The sequence below is a fragment of the Camelina sativa genome, chromosome 13, assembly GCF_030686135.1.
Source record: "Camelina sativa cultivar CO46 ecotype springtype chromosome 13, ASM3068613v1".
Taxonomy (NCBI): domain Eukaryota; kingdom Viridiplantae; phylum Streptophyta; class Magnoliopsida; order Brassicales; family Brassicaceae; genus Camelina; species Camelina sativa.
In genome coordinates, this window is record NC_141892.1 from 20,099,841 (window position 1) to 20,119,571 (window position 19,731).

Consider the following 19,731-nt stretch of genomic DNA (forward strand, 5'->3'; position numbering starts at 1 on the left):
ATGTGTTCAAACATATCTTCAACAACTCTACAGAGTTGGAGAGAACGTCCTCCTTTTTCCTACTCCGTCAAAGTCAAAAACCTCTCCGTACTCGAAAGCTCAACTCTCCACTCTGATGGCAAATACCAGTCCCGACGTTTCTCCTCCGGTGATTACAAGTGGTACGTAAGGTGTATTTACTTAGTGTGATCACAACACAAGTCCCATAGATTTTCATCTTCCTCATGCATGATTCATTATCAATATAATCGAATCTTTTTTCCCCAATTCATTAATCGTTTTAAATTAATGATGTATAACGTATGCAATGTTTGCAAAACAAACCTCTAGGAGACTAATCATATACCCCAAAGGGAATGACAAGGACAACGGGAGTGGGTTTATTTCAATGTACGTTGAAATAGACAGCGCAAGCCTCGTTTCCACAACTCCAACTGAGGTGTATGCAGACCTCCGGTTTTTTTGTCTTTAATAAAAAGGAAAACAAGTACCTTACTATTCAAGGTAATATATATATATATGTTCATGCGTTACCATTATACATGTATATATGCTTTTGTTCTCTTGGTCTATTAAGTGTCTGTGTATCCAGATGTGGAATCAAAGCCCTTCAATACACTAAGGACGATGTGGGGATTTTCGCAAGTGCTTCCGCTTTCAACATTCAATGACAATAAAAACGGATACCTCTTTGATGGAGATCACTGTGAGTTTGGTGTTGATGTCATTGTTGCTCCACCTCCAGCCAAGTGGGAAATCCTCTGTTTAGATGTGCAGCTTCCTTTTCCCAAGTTCTCTTGGACTGTTAAAAATTTCTCTGAGATAAAATCGGATATTCACACATCAAACTCTTTTTCAAGGGGTGGAATGAAATGGTAAATGTACATACTATATATTATTAATATGATATAACGAATATATTTTTTTTAACTTTTTACTAACTTTAAAAGTATATATACATATACGTATAAATTTATACATTGCGTTTAACAAATTTAAATTATTATTTTTGTAGGGCTTTAAAGTTGTATCCCAAGGGATACTCTATAAAAGATAATAAATGGCTATCCATTTTTCTCTTTTTAGATGATAGTCAAGTTTTAAAGGAAGATGAGAAGGTTTACGTGAAAGCGAATCTGAGAGTTCAAAACCCAAGTGGATCTAATCACTTTACAAGGGAGGGTACGTGATAAAACACTACTTGAATTATTATTGCTTTTTCTTTGTCAAAAAAAAAAAAGGAATTATTATTGCTTTTCTTTAATTTAACGAGCTCATGATGTGAATTTAGTTATGGATAACCACATCAATTTTTCCATTCACCAATGCTGACATGATTAATTATATTACAGTTAACAAGTGGTTCGATATACTATATGTGTCTATAGCTGAACTTCGGAAGTCTTACTTGGACAAGGAAGATACTTTGATTGTTGAAATCAAATTTAAAGTTGTTTCCGCGACTAAATATTCTTCCTTTACCTAGTCTCTTCTTTTAAATTCATGTGTTCCAAAAGCTTTTAAGTTTTTTTTTTTAAGTTACCTAAATATTCTTCATTTGTTCCATACAAAATTGTCAAAATTGAATTTGTTTTAGTTCGGTTTACTTATTTCATAATCTCTTAAGTTATAAAGTCATATATATATATTTGAATTTGATGTCCAAAAGCAATAGATGTTTTAAGTTTTTAAATAGACAGACTAATATGAGGATTTAAGAAACAGCCTATATGTTTTAACAATGACAAAGGAATGTTAAATTTTCAGAAACAGCCTATATGAGGATTTTAAAAAAAAAACTAACTATATTAATTTGAAAAAAGAGTAATACAAATTGTCAGACGAGCAAGTCTATCTGCTGCTTCATTTTCTCACGACGAACATATGAGGATTTATTTAATAAATTGGATTATATACTTCATCTATTTGTTTTCTGTAAATTTTGAGAAGTCCACGTTTTTGAAACTGTTTTTGATAAGCATTACTAAAATGTTCAAAAATATTATTTTATTACCTATTTTATAAAATAGTTAACCTTGTGAAACCTTATAAATATATATACAACATGGGACTATTTTTCTTAGCATGTTTTTGATAATTTATTAATCAGCATTTGTTGTATTTTTCAAAAATAAACAAAAGAGGTAATTTTTATACTAATGAAACAAGATAATAATGGGTATACATGTACAGTAAAACCTCTATAAATTAATAATGTTGGGACCAAGATATTTTATTAATTTATAGTGATATTAATTTATCTATAAATTAATAATTATTATTTTATAGTGTAAATTAATAACTATTAATTTATAGGTATATTTTTAATTGTTTAATTTTTTAAAATTATGAATTGAGACAATCTTTGCAAAATAAGATTATGAAATTACAAATATTATAGAAAATTTTTAAAAATAAATTACAAATATTATAAATTAAAGAATATTGTAAATTTATGGTATTGGAATTGAATTTCAGATAATTAAAAATTATTATAGAAAAGAAATTACAAATATTATAGACAAATTCACTTGTACACATGACATAAATATTCATATTTATGAATAAAATTATCAATTATTGTATTTTAATAGTCTATCAAACTATCAAAATGTAAATGATGCATATGCAGAAATTGAAAACTTTAAAATGTTTTAGCTATTTTATGAAATGTTATAGAATATTTTATACCAGTATAGTTTGAAGATACAATATAACTATTATTTTATAGATATGAGGTTTAAGAGAAACATATTTTACTATATCAACATATATATATATGTAAATTTACATGATTATTAATTTATGATATTATTGGGACCATATTTTATATGGGGATTTCAAAAAAATTATTATCTTATTATCTTATCAAATTTTGTTATTTTTTACACTGTCCCGATTTGGGACTATTAAAATTTATTAATTTATAGTGTTTATTAATTTATAGAATATTAATTTATAGAGGTTTTAGTGTATATGTTTTTTTACTAGTTCGGTATCAAATTCAAAAGTCAACTATCAATACCATTATGTTTGCTAGGACAACCGAACCAATGATAGTTATAAAGAAATCATGGTATTGTAGGAGAGTGGTTTAGTACCACCTGGTTAACTCACTATAAACCGGAAATACCCACACCAACTCAAATTATACCAAGCCTGATCAACTCTGCAACAATAAGAGCTCGTTAAGCAATCAAATAGAAGATACAGTGAGATAAGATCAAATCTACTCATATATTCTCAAGAAGGAATAAAGAAAGATTTATTGCAGAAGAATAATCAAAATGAACATATCGGAAGAAAAATATCACTAGATATAAATACCGCATTAAGTCGTCGAGGACGGCATAAGAAAACTCACAAAAACCCTAGATTCGACTCCCACTATGAAATCCTTGCTTGTTCTTCGAACTAGTTGGCAATTTCTTGTAACAACAATTGTCAATCTTGTTCTTGAATAGATCAATAAGGAAAAGTCATTCTTAATATTTTACTTGTGTATTTTTGATCGGTTTAAACTTAGTGCAGGTTTAACTCGCACATGTATCATGACCATTTTTTAAATAATTTTAAAAATATATTTCAAAAGACTTAAAACCATTAAACCAGAAGCAATTTGGAGGATCCTTATCCAAACCAAAGTTCTGATCAAAGCCTAAGAGATAAGATTGATTATGAAAAATTCTTGGGTTCACCATAGGGATGAACCACTCTCATTCACCCCCTCTTTATTAACCAATCAAAACACAACAAACTGTTGTGTCATATCATCTTTATAAAATAAATCAAAACTAAAATAAAAAGACAAAACAAGTTAAGGAAACCAATTCTGTAGATTTTTTTATTAAGGAAATTATGTTGGTTTAGGTTTATAAAATAATGATTAAAGTTTAGATTTTACAATTAAACGAAATAATACGTCAGTTTGTGTTTACAAAAAAATGGTTAGGGTTTAGTTTTACAATTAAACACAATTATGTGTCAGTTTGGGTTTACAAAAGAGTGGTTAGAGTTTAGGGTTTAGATTTTACAATTAAATGAAATTATATGTCGGTTTGGGTTTACAAAAGAGTGGTTAGAGTTTAGGGTATAGATTTTACAATTAAACAAAATTATATGTCGGTTTGGGTTTACAAAAGAGTAGTTAGAGTTTAGATTTTATAATTAAACAAAATTATATGTCGGTTTGGGTTTATAAAATAGTGGTTAGGGTTTAGATTTTACAATTAGAAAATTGTATTTTAATTTGGGTTTATAAAAAGAGTGATTTGAGTTTTGATGTTATAATTTAAAACTATAATATAGTGTTTAGAATTAATAATTATAAAATTAATTGATATATAGAATTTATTTGCTTAATCAATTATTTGTTTTCTTAACTAAGAGGGGGTAAATAAGAAAGGTTCACCCTAGGGGTGAACTCGAGAATTATCCATTCATTATCTATCAACAAATAAAAATTCTAAGAAAACTAATGGTTCAGGAAGTATCATAAATCAACCAAACAATCCACTTAGCTGTCGTGAAGACCCATCTAGATCATGCCAAATCAAATTTGATCAAACCAACAAATAATTTCCTCGAACCATCTTGGAGAATCACCAACAATATGCATATTTTATAAAGAACAGTCGAGCCACTTTTGAAGATTGTCGAGCCAATTCACCTGATTGTCATGAGAGGTTTGCCGAATCACATCGAGATCAAAACCTGCTAACAGCTGAAGATTTTTCTCCTACCATCTTTGAGATTCCTCGACAATGTACTCATTCCTTGATGAATTCTCGACGAACATTTGTGCATTATCGAGATGGATTGAGAGATTGCCAAGAAGATCCTTTGTATCGAAAAATCACAAAAGTATCTATGAATATCCTCATTAAAAACCCTAATGGATGTTGAATACGTGATTAATATTCCTAAAGTACGTTAATGTGTTAAACACTGGTAAGGCTAGGGCTCACAAGCTACGGCTCTTCGTATTGAAAGCTTGAGATTCGTTAATTTTCCAATTATGTTATCTCCAAGAGGCTAATCTTATATCACAACCAATGCTTCTTCTCTCTCTCTACTCTCTTGTGTTAAAGCAATTTTGGAAAGAAGAAGAAAAGGTACAATAATGTGTTCAAACATTGTATCTTCGACAACTCTACAGAGTTGGAGAGAACGTCCTCCTTTTTCCTACTCCATCAAAGTCAAAAACTACTCTGAACTCGAAAGATCAACTCTCTAAACTGGTGATAAATACCAGTCCCGACGTTTCTCCTCCGGTGATTGTAAGTGGTAAGTAATTCTATTCACTTAGTCTTGTCACAATTCCTATAGATTTGCACCTTCATCATCATTCATTATCGAAATAATCGATCTTTTTTTCTTCTTTCATTAATCGTTTTTTTTTTTTTGATGAAACAGAGGGAGTTAGACTCCCATACTTTATTAAAAACGAAAGAAAACTAGACACAAACACGTCTTGGAATAGCATGACCAACAGAGTCTTGCAACACAATCGCAGCAACACTCTCTGGACTAGACTGAAATAAATGAAAACCTAAAGATAAGGAAAAAGCATGGTTCGCTAATCCATCTGCTAGACGATTAGCTTCCCTATGCACATGCACAATACGGACCACTCAGTCCCTTGAGATGAAGCCATGGCATAAACGTACTAGGAATGACAGCGAATGAGCCTTGCTAATTCCTGTTTGTAAAAAACCCACCACTACCTCCGAGTCAACCTCCAGTACAAGCTGTGGTGTCTAATCTCAACCTATGCAATGTTGACGTAATTTTTTAGACGTACGTCTCAAAAAGAATTTCCTTTTAACTCTTCCATAACGTTTCTGAGGTATGTATGTGCTATTACAAATTAAACCATGTTTACAAAATTAAAAAAATTGTCAGCAAAAAAATAACAAAAACAAAAAAAGTAAAAAAAACTAAAGGAACTAGAAAAATATAATCAATCAAGCAATAAGATTAATCAGTTCATTTATGTCAATAAACTCCTTAAATTTAATCTCTTAGGCTAAGTGAGCAAATCTCTAGCATTAGTTAATTCATGAATTTGATCAAGCACTTCTCTGTGGAAATGCCTAAGATCTAATGTCAACCTCTCAGTTCAAAATTAGTATTAAGAACATTAATCCAGAACGAAAATTCCATAAAACAAACAATCTAAAACATCCTACTCGATTAAGAACATTTACTAGCCTATCCCATCTTTAGAAATTTTGGTTCGTTGAAGGAGAACTCTGCTCTGACGAACCATGTCACATGATTGGTTGTGTTCCACTTGGTGTGGCTGTTATTGTAAAGTCGGTACTAGAACCAAAACTATTTCTCTGGCGGCCTACGACATATGCGCTCTCACTTGAGCAAGCTGTGGAAGTGAAAATAGCATGGCATGCTGATAAAGTGATTGTGGAGACCGAAATGGACACCCGCAATTTCTCCCAAAGATCAGATGGATTGGCCTAATGATAACTCATGTTCCTCTGCAATTTTTGAAACTACTACTATGTAATTAAGGCAATTTTCTAAGTACTTGTATGATTTGGAAAATGTGATCTTCTATGATTATGATATCTTGGTTTTAAGTTATGTAAGATGTTTCATTAATGAATATTTAATTTAGTGCTTCCCCTTGATACATTCAACGACCATAAAAACGGATACCTCTTTGATGGAGATCACTGTGAGTTTGGTGTTGATGTCATTGTTGCTCCACCTCCAACCAAATGGGAAACACTTTCATATGATGTGAAGCTTCCATTTCCCAGGTTCTCTTGGACTCTTACAAAGTTCTCGAAGATACAAGAGAATCCTCACACGTCAAGGTTATGGTTGGAATCGCTTCGTGTCTATAGCTGAACTTCGAAAGTATTACTTGGGAAAGAAAGACACTTTGAATGTTGAGATCGAATTTAAAGTTGTTTCTACGACCAAATATTCTTCCTTTACCTAAGTTATCCTTTTAAAAAAGATATTTCTGTGTTCCAAACGCTTTTACTTTTTTTTTTTTATTATTATTATTACTAGTTTTTGAACCCACGCTAATTGTGGGTTTATTTGATATATTTTGATGAACATTATATATGGTTGATGACGGTAATAAAATATTCTCTTATAAAAAAAATTAAATTAGTATTAAGAAAAAAATTAAATTTCAGATACACAATTTTTTAAAATATAAAAATCAGTTGTGTTATAAAATCAAATATGATAAAAAAATCATGAATTTAACTCGACGTCGAGGCGAGGCGAATCAAACAGATGACCTCACATATTCTAAACCATTTCTTTGACTACCAAAAAAACGAAAGAATTTTATCATCATGAATTTAACTTGTTTTCATATTTAATTGATCGCTACCACCAATATTTTCATGTTTTTTATTCAATGTTTTCTTATTCTTCATATTCTTTTTTTTCATTTTTAATATCAAATTTTTTGGTAATTGTCATGGTTACTTTTACCGTCTGGTTCTTTGTTATACTATTTTTCTTCTTCTTCCTCGTCAACTTCTTCACATTCTTCCAATGAAAAACATTTTTTAAGACTACCACACAACTTGTTAACCCATCAAACTCCACGAACAAAATCATTTCTTTTCTCATAAAAATAAAAAATAAGATAAAAAATAAAAAATTAATGAAAGTATATCAACTCATCTATAAAATCATAAAAAATATATTTTACAGCTCATAAGAAATAAAAAGCACAAACGTAGATAAATAAGATAATTTTTGTATTATATGAATATTTATAATATTTTTAACTTTTAAAAGGTTTCGAAATATAAAATTTGAACCTTTTAAAAAGTTTCAATATTTATAATATTTTAAACTTTTAAAATTTAAAAATTATAATATTTAAAAACTTTTTAAATGCTAAGAACTTTTAAAAGTTTCAATATTTATAATATTTAAACTTTTAAAATTTTTACATATTATAATATATTTTTTGAAACTTTTTAAAGTTTTAATTTGATCAAATAAAAACCGGATCAAACCGAATAAAACTTTTAAACTTGGACGCTTGATAAATCAAGCTTTCCTGCTCATTCGTTATTGGAAGCATATTAATCTTATTTATACTGGTTCTGAACCATTGTCTAAAAAATTTCTAGCCGATGTGGGATATTGTACCTAGTTCTTTTATTTCCATAAATTTAAATTTTTACCTTTTTCTAAAAATTCTGGAAATTTAAAAAATGTCAATGAATGACATGTCAAATCCTGATAGGTTGTTTAAAATAATTTTTAATAAATAAAATTCTTGAAATTTTTAAAAAATGTTAATTAGTGAGGTGGCTAATCACTATTGGTGGTTTTAAAGCTTAGGTGTACGCCTTAAGGAGCTTATAGCTCCTAGTTTTTATTAGTATAGATTACTAGGACTCAGACCCCCCGCGATGTCGCGGGGGAAGTATTTTAGAAAAAATAAAATTTAAATTTAAAATTATATATTATGAAATTATTTGAATGTAATAGAATCATTTGAATACATAAACATTAAACATAAACTGTTATTAAAAACACAACCATCAAAATGAAAACTTATAACAAAAAATATTATGTAGAATAGACGCAACTTTGCAAAAACATATTGTTTATATTATTATAAATATAAGATATTTTATGAAGAATTATGGTAAAGAAGTACAATTAAAAAAATTATTATGACAAAGTGATTCTAACTGAGAATATTGAACTAATGGTTGTAATGAGCAAATATAATTTCTTATTAAATAATTATAATTAAAAATATATTTAATAATGAGTGAAACTGTATCAACGAAATTTTAAAATTAAAACACACAACTCTTAAAACAAAATAAAATTAATTTTAAATATCGAAATAGTTTTTAACGAAAATTTACGATAAATAGACGCAACTGTAAATTCTATATTAAGTTTTATTAAATTTCTATAATACTATAATCATTTATAAAATTTTAGTTAGATTATAGAATAACATTTAATATTATATATTAAAATTATAATTAGTTAGATTCAACAGAAAACGAAAAATTTCTTTCAACGAACAATTATTTATTAGTTATTAATGAAGAGACAAATATATAGAGAGTTCAAAAGATATGACTAATTAAATAGACACACCTATTAGAAGGAAAAGTTGTGATAAAAAGATATGAATAAAATATAGTGAAAAGACACGACTCCAATGAATAAATACAACTGTTTGAGTTTTTTTTAAACCATTTTTTTTTTACAAAAAGTACTACGAAAAGTCGCAACTGTTGTTCGCATTTATTCAGATTGTTATTCTTATTTTTAAATATGAACATTTGTTTTTTAACGAAAAGTTACGAGAAAAAAATGTAACTGTAAATTCTATATTAAGTTGTATTAAATTTCTCTATTGATATAATCATTTCTAAAATTTTAGTTACATTATAGAATAACGTTGAATATTAGATATTAATATTCAATTATTTAGATTTAACATAAAATAGAAAATTTGGTTCAACGAACTTGTTAGTTAGTGATGAAGAGACAAATATAAAGAGAGTTCAAAAGGCATGACTATATAAATAGACACACCTATTAGAACGAAAAGTTGTGATGAAAAAATATAAATAAAATATAGTGAAAAGACACAACTCTACAATGAACATATATAATCATTTGAATTAAAAAAACAAAAAATAAACAATTTTGTTATGAAATGTACTACGAAAAATTGCAACTGTTGTGTTTGCACTTGATTGTACCTACAAACTCATATAAACTGCTTTTAAATAGAAGACATCTTTATTACCATATTCAAAGTCAAATCCAAAAGCTCACTATATAATCCATCTAACTCTTGGAAAAAAAATCTAGGTATTTTCATAAATTTTTTATATATAAAATTAACTAAAAGTTGTAAATTAGATTCATCATACTAAAAAATCTTTTGTTAAATCACGAATTTGAGGAATTTCTTTACTTAAAAAAAAAAGAATGCTAGAGAATAATTTGGAGAGCTGTAAAAACCGTTGAGATTAAAATTTTATATTATTTTGGGTCATGGCAAAAAAATGAAAACAGTTCAAACAGACAAATATATATAGACTTCAAAAGATACGAATATTCGAATAGACACAACTTTACAATGAACAGTTGCAACTTTACAAAAAAAACCGTTACAATGAACAATCGCAGCTTTTTGTAAAACACACAATTTAAATTTTCTACATATTTTTAAAAAATTATCCAAAAGGTACGATTGAAAAAACACAACTTTTGGTTGACATTTATTCGGATTGCTATTATATATTTAAAAGGTACGATTGAAAAAACATAACTTTTGGTTGACATTTATTCGGATTGCTATTATATATAGATTATTCAGATTTTGTTCTACATATGGTTTTAATTATTAGCCAAGTTGTCTAAAATTATTTGGGTTTAGTTCTGTTTGGTTACTTGGTTACCTAAATATTCAACTGTCGTTAACCAGACTACTTTTGCCTCAACTCAAACCCAACGCTAGTCAAATAACTTCACAATATCTATCTTCTCAAGAACGTTCCTAAGCTGAAATCTTATTATATAACCCGAGAGGTATAGAGATTCTATACTGAACCAAACCCAAATAATATTTAAAAAGTTTACATTGGTCCAACGTTCGGCAAAATGACTTCAAAGGTGGACTTGTCTGATAAGATTGGAAGACCAGTTCAGAAACGAAAATGTACTTGCAAATGTAAACACATACAATAGTAGTTTGGCCGCAGAGACTAGTCGTGCATCTTCATGTGATTTACAGTTACCAACATATAAGATGTAATCGAAAATTTATAAATTGAATACGAATAACATTAAATTTTACATTTTTATTAGGAATGACATACAACCATACGGATACAGGCGGACGCAGCAGAAGACCGAACACATGGGTAATAACAGTTTAACGGATGATCGAAGATTGAAAAAATAGAGAAAGAGAAGAGAACTCATGACAACATTTCTAAATTTGAGCTCTTTCCTTCAACGACCAGAGAGACTAATCTGTTCACAGTTCTTGTCAAGAGACTCTTTAACAGCATCAACCACAAGTTGTGTCTTTCGGCTAATACTAGGCCAGTACCCATCAGGCTTTGCACCATTGTTCTTGATTTCTCCAACCAATCGGGCAAACTCTCTCACCATACACGCCTCTTGTGGAAGCTCTGCCTTAACCGTGTGCTCACTAGGGGGACTAACCCACGCAGTCACAAGATCATTAAACCAAGCTTTAGTGCTCGTGGTGAACGACGCCTCTGTCTCCTTATACGGGATAATGAAGTCATGAACACGAAGTGTGCCATTCGTTCCAATAGCAGTTATCTCCATTGTCAGGTTAGCCAAAAAGGAACAGTATATGGTTGCTGTTCGCCCATCCTCCCATGTCAGAGATGCTCCACAGGAAAGAATCACTCCTGCCTCGTTTAGCACAGCACCGGGAAAAGCCGTGACAGTGTTCGGTAGATCAAAGTTGTTGGCTAAAAGGGCTGCTCGGATCGCGTACCATCCAGCATCTCCTAGCGCACCAAGCCCGTCTAGACCCGGTTTCACACGGATATCGTTTTTGAGGAAATCTTCATCTCCAGCAAATGAGAAACAACTCTGAACCTACGGACTCAAACATCAAGTAGAAATAAGAGTTTCAAGAAACTAAAAAAAAACAAACTAATTATAGAAACATACACAAAGCAAGATCAAACCTAGAGACTGAGCATATATCTACTCTATAAAGCTACTCTAAGAGAACCAAAGCTATTGACTTTAAAGAAACCCCCATAAAAATTCAATCAATTCCAATCCAATTCAACATCACAACAAAAACATAAACAAGCCAGATCAAACCTAAAGACTGAGGACGTCTACTCTACAAACCTAATCTGAGAGAGCCAAAGCTATCAACTTTAAAGAAACCCACAAAACTCCAATCCAATTTCAAATTTTACTGAAAAATTCAAAGAGTTAGCTTACAGTTTTAAGCTGACCAAAACGTTCTGAATCAGACAAAAACTCCTTAAGCTTAGCAGTTCTAGGATTATGAACCCACATAGTACCATCCATAATCTGAACATCATTAGCTTCACAAGCAGCAACGATCTTATCAAACTCAGCTACGTTCATAGCAACAGGCTTCTCCAAAAGGATATGTTTCCCTTTCTCAGCTGCTCGTATAGCCCACTCAACGTGGAGACTAGTGGGGAGAGGAACGTAGAGAGCATCGACCTCTGGATCTTCGAGAAGCGATTCGTAAGAGCCGTGGATCTTGGTTGATTCAGGGTAGTTGTTGGCGGTGGCGAAAGATTTGGCTTTTTCTAAAGAGCGGCTTGCTACGGCGGCGATTGTGGCGTTGGGAGCGAGGTGGATGGCTCGGGAGACTTTTCTAGCGATGTCGGCGCAACCCATTACTCCGATTCGGATTTGAGTGGCGGTGGCCATTGTTGTTGACGGGATTTTTCCGGTTAAAGGATGAGGGAGAGTGAGTGAGTGATGGATGATAGGAGAAGGAAAAGAGAGAGGAAATATAAAAACAGGTGAAGTTGTTACGATTACAAGAGAAGAGACATTTTTAAAGAATGATAATAATTGGTGGCCCAAGAAAAAACAAAAACATTAAAAGTCTAAATTTTGGTATAATTAAGCACATCCATCCATAATTTCTACATTCTAGTTTCTTCTACTCTCTACGCTAATTGTTTTTAAAAGTGAGAAAATCCCATATTTTATGATTTAGAGATTTAAAGTTTTAAACAAATAGTTTTTAGAGCTTAACATTAATTTTTTTGGATTAAAGTTTAATTTTATGATTTAGAGTTAGGTATTATGGATTATGATTGAAATTACAGTTTAGGTTCAAATTTTTCTTTTAAAGTCTGAATGGTAACATGTATTTGGTTGTGCGGGACAAATAATCTAGTAGTGCGGTACGGTTCAACTGCGGTTCATGCGGAAGAAATATAGGGTCCGAATGGTAACCACGGATTTGATAGTGCGATACGGTTAAACTGCGATGTATGCGGAACAAATATATTTGCGGGACAAGTGCGGTTAATGTAAAATAAATAGTACAAAATAATGTTTGATTGGTGAACAAATCAATCAGCAGACTAGACCGCTTTTTAATAGATGAGTTGAAATTCTACAAAAATGTAATCATGTTACGAAAGTAAATAAAAGAAGGAGAACACAGAGTCACAAAAGGATGCGTACATGTGAAAAATATTACGTAACTTCTGTGGAGCTCATCGTCACTATACAAGCACTCTAACTTTTTTTTTATCTCTATTAATGTAGCAATGAATCGTTCATTATAACATATGAATACAACTTACAAAAACTTCAATTATAGAAGAAGTAAAATCTCTCTCTCGTATCTCTATTATTCAGTATCTCAATCATTCAACGGGTATAAAATTTCCCTCTATTGTTTATTATATTCACCATAAAATCAAACACTTATTTATGACACGTTATCAGCATGATCACTCTACGGTGGATTATAATTATATATTTATAATATATATGTCATTATATTCTATATGTTATTCGACCGAGCGGTATGTCGCCTCGTTAAAATTTCAGTAGTTGTTCAAAACACCATCATTTATTCGTTACTATAGTGGGAGGTATTCCGCCCCTGTAAGTAATTATTGTAATGGTTGCTTAACGCACCATAACAATGGACGGCTCAGCCGCCGGTAATGTGGATGACTCCGTCACCATAATTTATTTACTGTTATAATATGGATAACTCCAGCACCATAATATTGCCCTTAAATTATATTTATATTATAGTTAATATATAAGGAGGCTTAGCCACCTGTATATTAATATATCTCTGAAATTGCTAAATTTTAACTGATTGATTGTTCAATTTATGATTTATTTTATGCTTAATACTTTTTACCAACGGTCACAAAGAAAATTTTTCAAAAATCTTACACTTTTCAAACGGCTATGAACAGTAATTTTCAATCTATAAATACACTCATATTTTCACTCTTTCATTCATCTAAAACCGCATCACTCCTCATAAAATTTTCTAAAGAAAGTTGTTTAAGTTTTCATTTTGTAAAATGATTAGCTTGTTTCTAATTGTTTGTTTAATTGCAATTATCACTTCTATTTATGGCCTATTCGTTGGAGAATTTACCCACGAAGAGTTTACCATTAACATCAATTTACTTTTCTATGCATTTTTGTTCTTTGTAATTGCTTGCATTATAAATATAAACTAGATTTTAACCTGCGGTATACCGCGGCTCAAACTCTTTTGTAATTAAGAAAACGAAAATATTTGGGTGCAATGGATTATGTTTACATTCTCTTGATCAGTCTTACAAATATTTACCATAGCCCATTAGATGGGATGATTGTCTCACTGAGTGTTTATCAAATACTCATGCATCTCAATATATGTTTGTGGTGCAGGTAAAGGCAAAGTGTGATCGTGGAATCAAGGCAATGAAGAGGAGGACGTTCTAGGGACTCGATTGGTTGTTATCTGGCGTTGCTAGGTTGCTAGAGTTGGGTCATTAGAACATTGCTAGGTTGCTGGTTCTATGTTTCCTGATATTTGGTTATTGGAATTGTTATACTTTAGTTACTGGTTATTAATTATTAGATATTTATTGGTTTATGGTATTGGTTTTATTATGCTGTTTGGTTTAATTGTGGTTAGGTGACTAGTGGATATGGGACCACTAGTTATAGAGTATTTATTCTTAATATTATTATTATTTATTATTTATTAAAAAAAAAATGGGTCGGATCGTTTCAATCTTACAAATATTTACTTTACATCGAGGATAATTTCATCAGAAATATGAGACCAAACAAAACCCTGCAAATATATCCACACCCAAACATGAAACATGAACAACCATAATAAAAGAATCAAAACCATAACCATTCCCCAAAAGCCAAAACCTGTAGATTAAGGTAACATAGAAGGAAAGAACCATTTCTTAATACATCGTAAAACATAATTGTAGGTTTTAGTTGTGGGTGTTGTTAGGTTTCGTTTGTGAAGATAGTATTTATAGATTCCATTATGTTTGATAAGCAAGGACTTTACAATGTACTCACTAAAAGAGAGATATATGTAATCTTCGTTTTATTAAAACAGAGATTTTTTCGAACAATATTTACTTTACAAAGAAGATATATAGAGAATTAAATGTTTGTCTTGGTGGTAACATTATGTATTTGTTTGGAAATATGAATTTTATAAGATGATAATTATGCATTTGATTATAGAAATAGGTTGGTAATTGGTTATATCTTTGAGATTTGTAGAGATTATATTAATCGGAGTGTGAGAGATTATGGTAATAAAATATTATAATTGGCGTTTTTCAAAAAAAAGAAAAAAAACATTCGCGGGGTTTTAGATTGAAAATACACTTAGACGGCTATTATAGGCAACATCAATGAATTATCAAGCGGTTTTTCTAAATCCGCAATGACCAGTGGACAAAAGGTTTTTTTTTTTGCATTTTGTTTTTGTTTTTAGTTCACTGAATTTGATATATATATATATATATAAGTTCCATCTATACTTATATTTAATAAATTTTAAATCACATTTTATTAGAATTTCAACCTATTAAAAATATATTTTTCAATATTTTGAATTGTTTATTAATTATACAAAGTCGTCATGTGGTTTAATATTTATAGATAATATTTATTAATCTATATTCTTTGAATTAAAAAATTATTACAATTATAGGTTATAAATTTTATTTGTAAATAAATATTCTTAACACATGGAGTATATTATTGTATTGTAATAAAATTTTAATATAATAACATTTACAAATATTTACTAATTTACTCATACAAATATTATTATAATAGATAAAATATATAAATCCATATAAGATATGATTTTCTTAATTAACACAAACCAATAAAATAATTTATAATTATACCAATTATTAATATATGTTTTACTACCATATATCTATAATACGTAATCTACATCATTTTTTAAATATTGTTTAATGGATCAAATTACAATTGTTAAAAATTTATTAGATTATACAAAATTATATATATTTTTAATAAAATATACCGCAAATTGTTTTTCACCAATCAAACATCATTTTGTACTGCACTGATCCCGCAAATACATTTATCCCGCACGTACTACAATTAAACCGTACCACACAAACAATTTTTTTGTCATGCACTACTAAATCCGCGATTACCATTTGAATCATAAGAAAGTGCGTGTCACTAGTAATGTGAGGTTTTCAAATTTTCTTCATAATATTGAACCGCTTTTACCTATTCTTATTTTTTAATGTAACTTTATTAATACTCAAGTGTGGTAGATAAATTCGGTTGATTGGTAATAATAATAAAAACACACTCAAAATCTGCTTATTAAGTATTACCATTCATAACCTAAGAATAATAGAAAGCAAACCGCTGCGTACCAACTGCGAACCGTATTTGTTTACAAATAGGCCATGAATGGCAGCACGTCGAAATGCGTATTTCAACAGTTTTTAAAAAAAAACTGTTATATGTCACCATTTATATACTCATTCAGTAATTTGCATTTTTGGAAAGAGAAAATCAAAAATCACTTTACGTTTTTTAGGTGAACGTAATAACAAATGGACCGCCTTTTTTTGTGCCCAACAACCATTTAGCAGTAGTTTTCTAAATAACGCACAACATAATATTTTAACAATAAACTATGCTAAAAAATTATTTTCAATTTTAAAATTTTAAAACTTTTGATAAATAAATTACGTTTTCTTTTTCTTTTCCAAAAATTAATTACTTCACTATTTCTTCCCAAATTAAAAATAATCAATTTTAATATCAAAACAGATTTGTAGAAGAAAAAAGTTATTTTGAAAATGAAATCCATAGTTTCCTCTAGAACGAAATTATTTTTAAAACATTGTATATTTTCATGAACTAAAATTTACAGAATTAATTTCAAATAATTTTGGTTTTTGAAGTTTATAAATAGTATTTGAAATTACTATTTCATTAACAATTAAAAAAACAAATTTATAATATATTTTCTTATAATATTTATTTATAATATATAATTATACTAGTTATTTTTATTTATAAAATAATATAACTTGCGTACAGCAAAATGTTTTTCACCAATCAAACATTATTTTGTACTGCTTATTTTGGAGTAACCGCACTTGTCCCGCAAATACATTTGTTCCGCATGTACCGCAATTGAATCGTATCGAACTATCAAAATGTTTGTCCTGCACTACTAAGTCCGCGGTTATCATTTAGTTCCATAGAGTTGGGCGCAGCGGTCTGTTGTCCGCTGTATTTTTGGAGCGGACTAAACAGTTGACGGATTTGTGCGCCCTAACTACTGTCACCATTCATACCCATAGTTTTTTTTCTAAAACATAAATTTATAATTTAAATATTTATTAATTACAAAGAATATATACGAAAGAGCAACTCGCCATTGTTTTTATTCTCAACAAATCCAAGTTTGAATTCCCTTTAAAAAAGAAGCATATAATTTTGGTCATTAGACAATAATATTGACAACAAGAAAAAACGAAGAATATAAAGAATTTTAGATTTTTATTTTTATTTTTATATGTAAAAATGGAAAACAACAGAGCCTCCTTTAACCGTTTTGTTCTTTTTTCTTTATTCTTCTCAACGTTTTTGTCCAATTGTTGTTTTGTCCGCACTTTATTTACCATTCAGCTTCTGCCCTCAGTAAAGTGGACTAAAAATATATATATTAAGAAATTGAAAAAGTAAAAGCGGACAGAAGAAGAGATGAACCCATTTGGAAGTAGTCCATGCACACAAGAGGAGTGGTTCAGTCTACAGAAAAGTTGTCTGCTTTTTTACAACCAATAAAAAAAAAATTCTTTTGAATTTAATTTTTCCTCATATTTTGTGTTTATAATCGGGAGGAACCAAACTTACACTATCCACTCTATCTTTTGCTACAGAATTTCACTACAAATTGAAAAATACTCAAAAAAAAATCTTCTCAGCATTTTTGTTGTTTGTTCACTATATAAAAAAAAGTTTTAGCATTAATCTAGGTAAATAATATCTATTCAAATCATGTAAGTTTATCTTATATCTATTCACTTATTGATTAACTGTTTTTTTCTAGCTTCATTATAGTGATGTCTTCTAGAAGAAGAAATACAAACACTAGATCTCCACCTTCTACACAAATACGGGTACATTTCTATAAAGAAAATATTGTTTGATATTTTTTCAGAAAACTTAAAAGCTTGTTAGCTTATTTTAGGATAGATTAATGCTTTAAAATATTTTAAGTATAAATATTTACGAGTGAGAAGCATATTGTGAATATTTATGTATCGATAGTTTATAAGTTCAGAATTTTAAAATATTTTCAAATAATTGATTAATGGTTCAAAAAATATTTTCATAAATATAACTAATACGGATTAATAAATTTTCATTTTTTATTAATATGACATATCTAGCTTCAATATTAAAATTAAAAAAAATATGTATTTTTTTGAAATTTAAATGAGTAAATTATTGTGAATTTTCATCTTTAATTAGTTTACAATTTCATAAATGAAAATATTGATAACATAATATGAAATAATTGATGCATATCTTTAATAATATTTTAAGTTAATGTAGCTAAAATGAAAAACTTGAGTTAAAACTTTTCAAAATATGACATATCTAATATTAAAAAAACAACAATTAGAATATATATATGCAGAGAGCTGCACGTCGGTGGTCTCCAGACGACTTAACCTATGCGATGAAGCATTATGAATGAATCAATATAGGTTTAAAGATCCTGGCCAGCCGGTAGAGCATTTATAGTTTCTAAGTTCAATGAAATCTACGGTTAAAGTTTAGTATGGGACACAATGAAAAATAAAATTGATCAATGGAAGAAAGAGTTCAAGTTTTGGAAGCAACTACAAATTTATACTGGAATTTCAGTTGATAATATTACGGGAAAGATTATGGCAGAAGAAGGAACTCATGTGTGTGTTAAAGTAAAGCCTGAGCTATAAGCCATGTATTCGAACAGACACGACTATGCAAGCATCAACATAATGGCGATTTGTGATATGAATATGCTATTCATATACGTATGGAATGGAGCACCGGGTTCATGTCACGATACAACTGTCCTTTCACTTGCACAAAATGGAGATTCTGAATATCCATTTTTTTCCTACAGACAAGTATTATGAAGTTGACACTGGGTATCCTAATAAGCAATGATTTCTAGCTCCTTATAGGTCAACACGAAATAGATTTGTTAGATATCACATGTCACAATTCTATATTGGTCCCCCTCCGAGAAATAAGGAAGAATTGTTTAATAGGTCTCATGCATCTCTTTGATCTATCATTGAACGCACATTTGGAGTGTGGAAGAAGAAATGTAGAATTTTAACTGATTTTTCGAGATATGATATGAATATCCAAAAGAGAGTAATTATTCCAATAGTGGGTCTTCATAATTTTATTAGAGTTTCAAATTTTAGAGATGCAGATTTTGTGAAAGATTTTATAGGGACTCAAACTGAGGATTAAGACAATGCATCTTATGAGCTTGATTAAGCATAGAATGCAGATGGACAACACATATCGAATATTCGAGAAACTATCTTAACTATGTTATGGGAAAACCAGAGTATTTGATTTTATATTTGGGTTTGTAATGTAGCATATTTTCATCTTTTTACT

At 29.6% G+C, this 19,731-nt stretch overlaps 1 protein-coding gene and 1 pseudogene across 1 annotated transcript; one reads left to right on the forward strand and one right to left on the reverse strand.

Annotated features, from left to right (window-relative positions):
• LOC109125106 (uncharacterized) lies at positions 1 to 1,500 on the forward strand (annotated as a pseudogene).
• Positions 1,501 to 10,827: 9,327 nt separating this feature from the next.
• Positions 10,828 to 12,684, reverse strand: LOC104736965 (putative oxidoreductase At4g09670). The gene is made up of 2 exons (XM_010457056.3): positions 11,986 to 12,684; positions 10,828 to 11,625 (listed from the first exon to the last, which is right to left on the reverse strand). The coding sequence occupies exons 1-2, from the start codon at positions 12,448 to 12,450 to the stop codon at positions 11,002 to 11,004; spliced, it is 1,089 nt and encodes a 362-aa protein (XP_010455358.2). The 5' UTR covers positions 12,451 to 12,684; the 3' UTR covers positions 10,828 to 11,001.
• Positions 12,685 to 19,731: the final 7,047 nt, after the last annotated feature.

What these genes read in the sequence shown, in the direction of transcription:
- LOC104736965 (XM_010457056.3), bottom strand. Translation starts at nt 12,450, where the DNA reads ATGGCCACCGCCACTCAAATCCGAATCGGAGTAATGGGTTGCGCCGAC. An exon ending in GTTTTGGTCAGCTTAAAACT is followed by an intron (nt 11,626 to 11,985) that starts GTAAGCTAACTC and finishes TTGAGTCCGTAG; the next exon opens with GTTCAGAGTTGTTTCTCATT.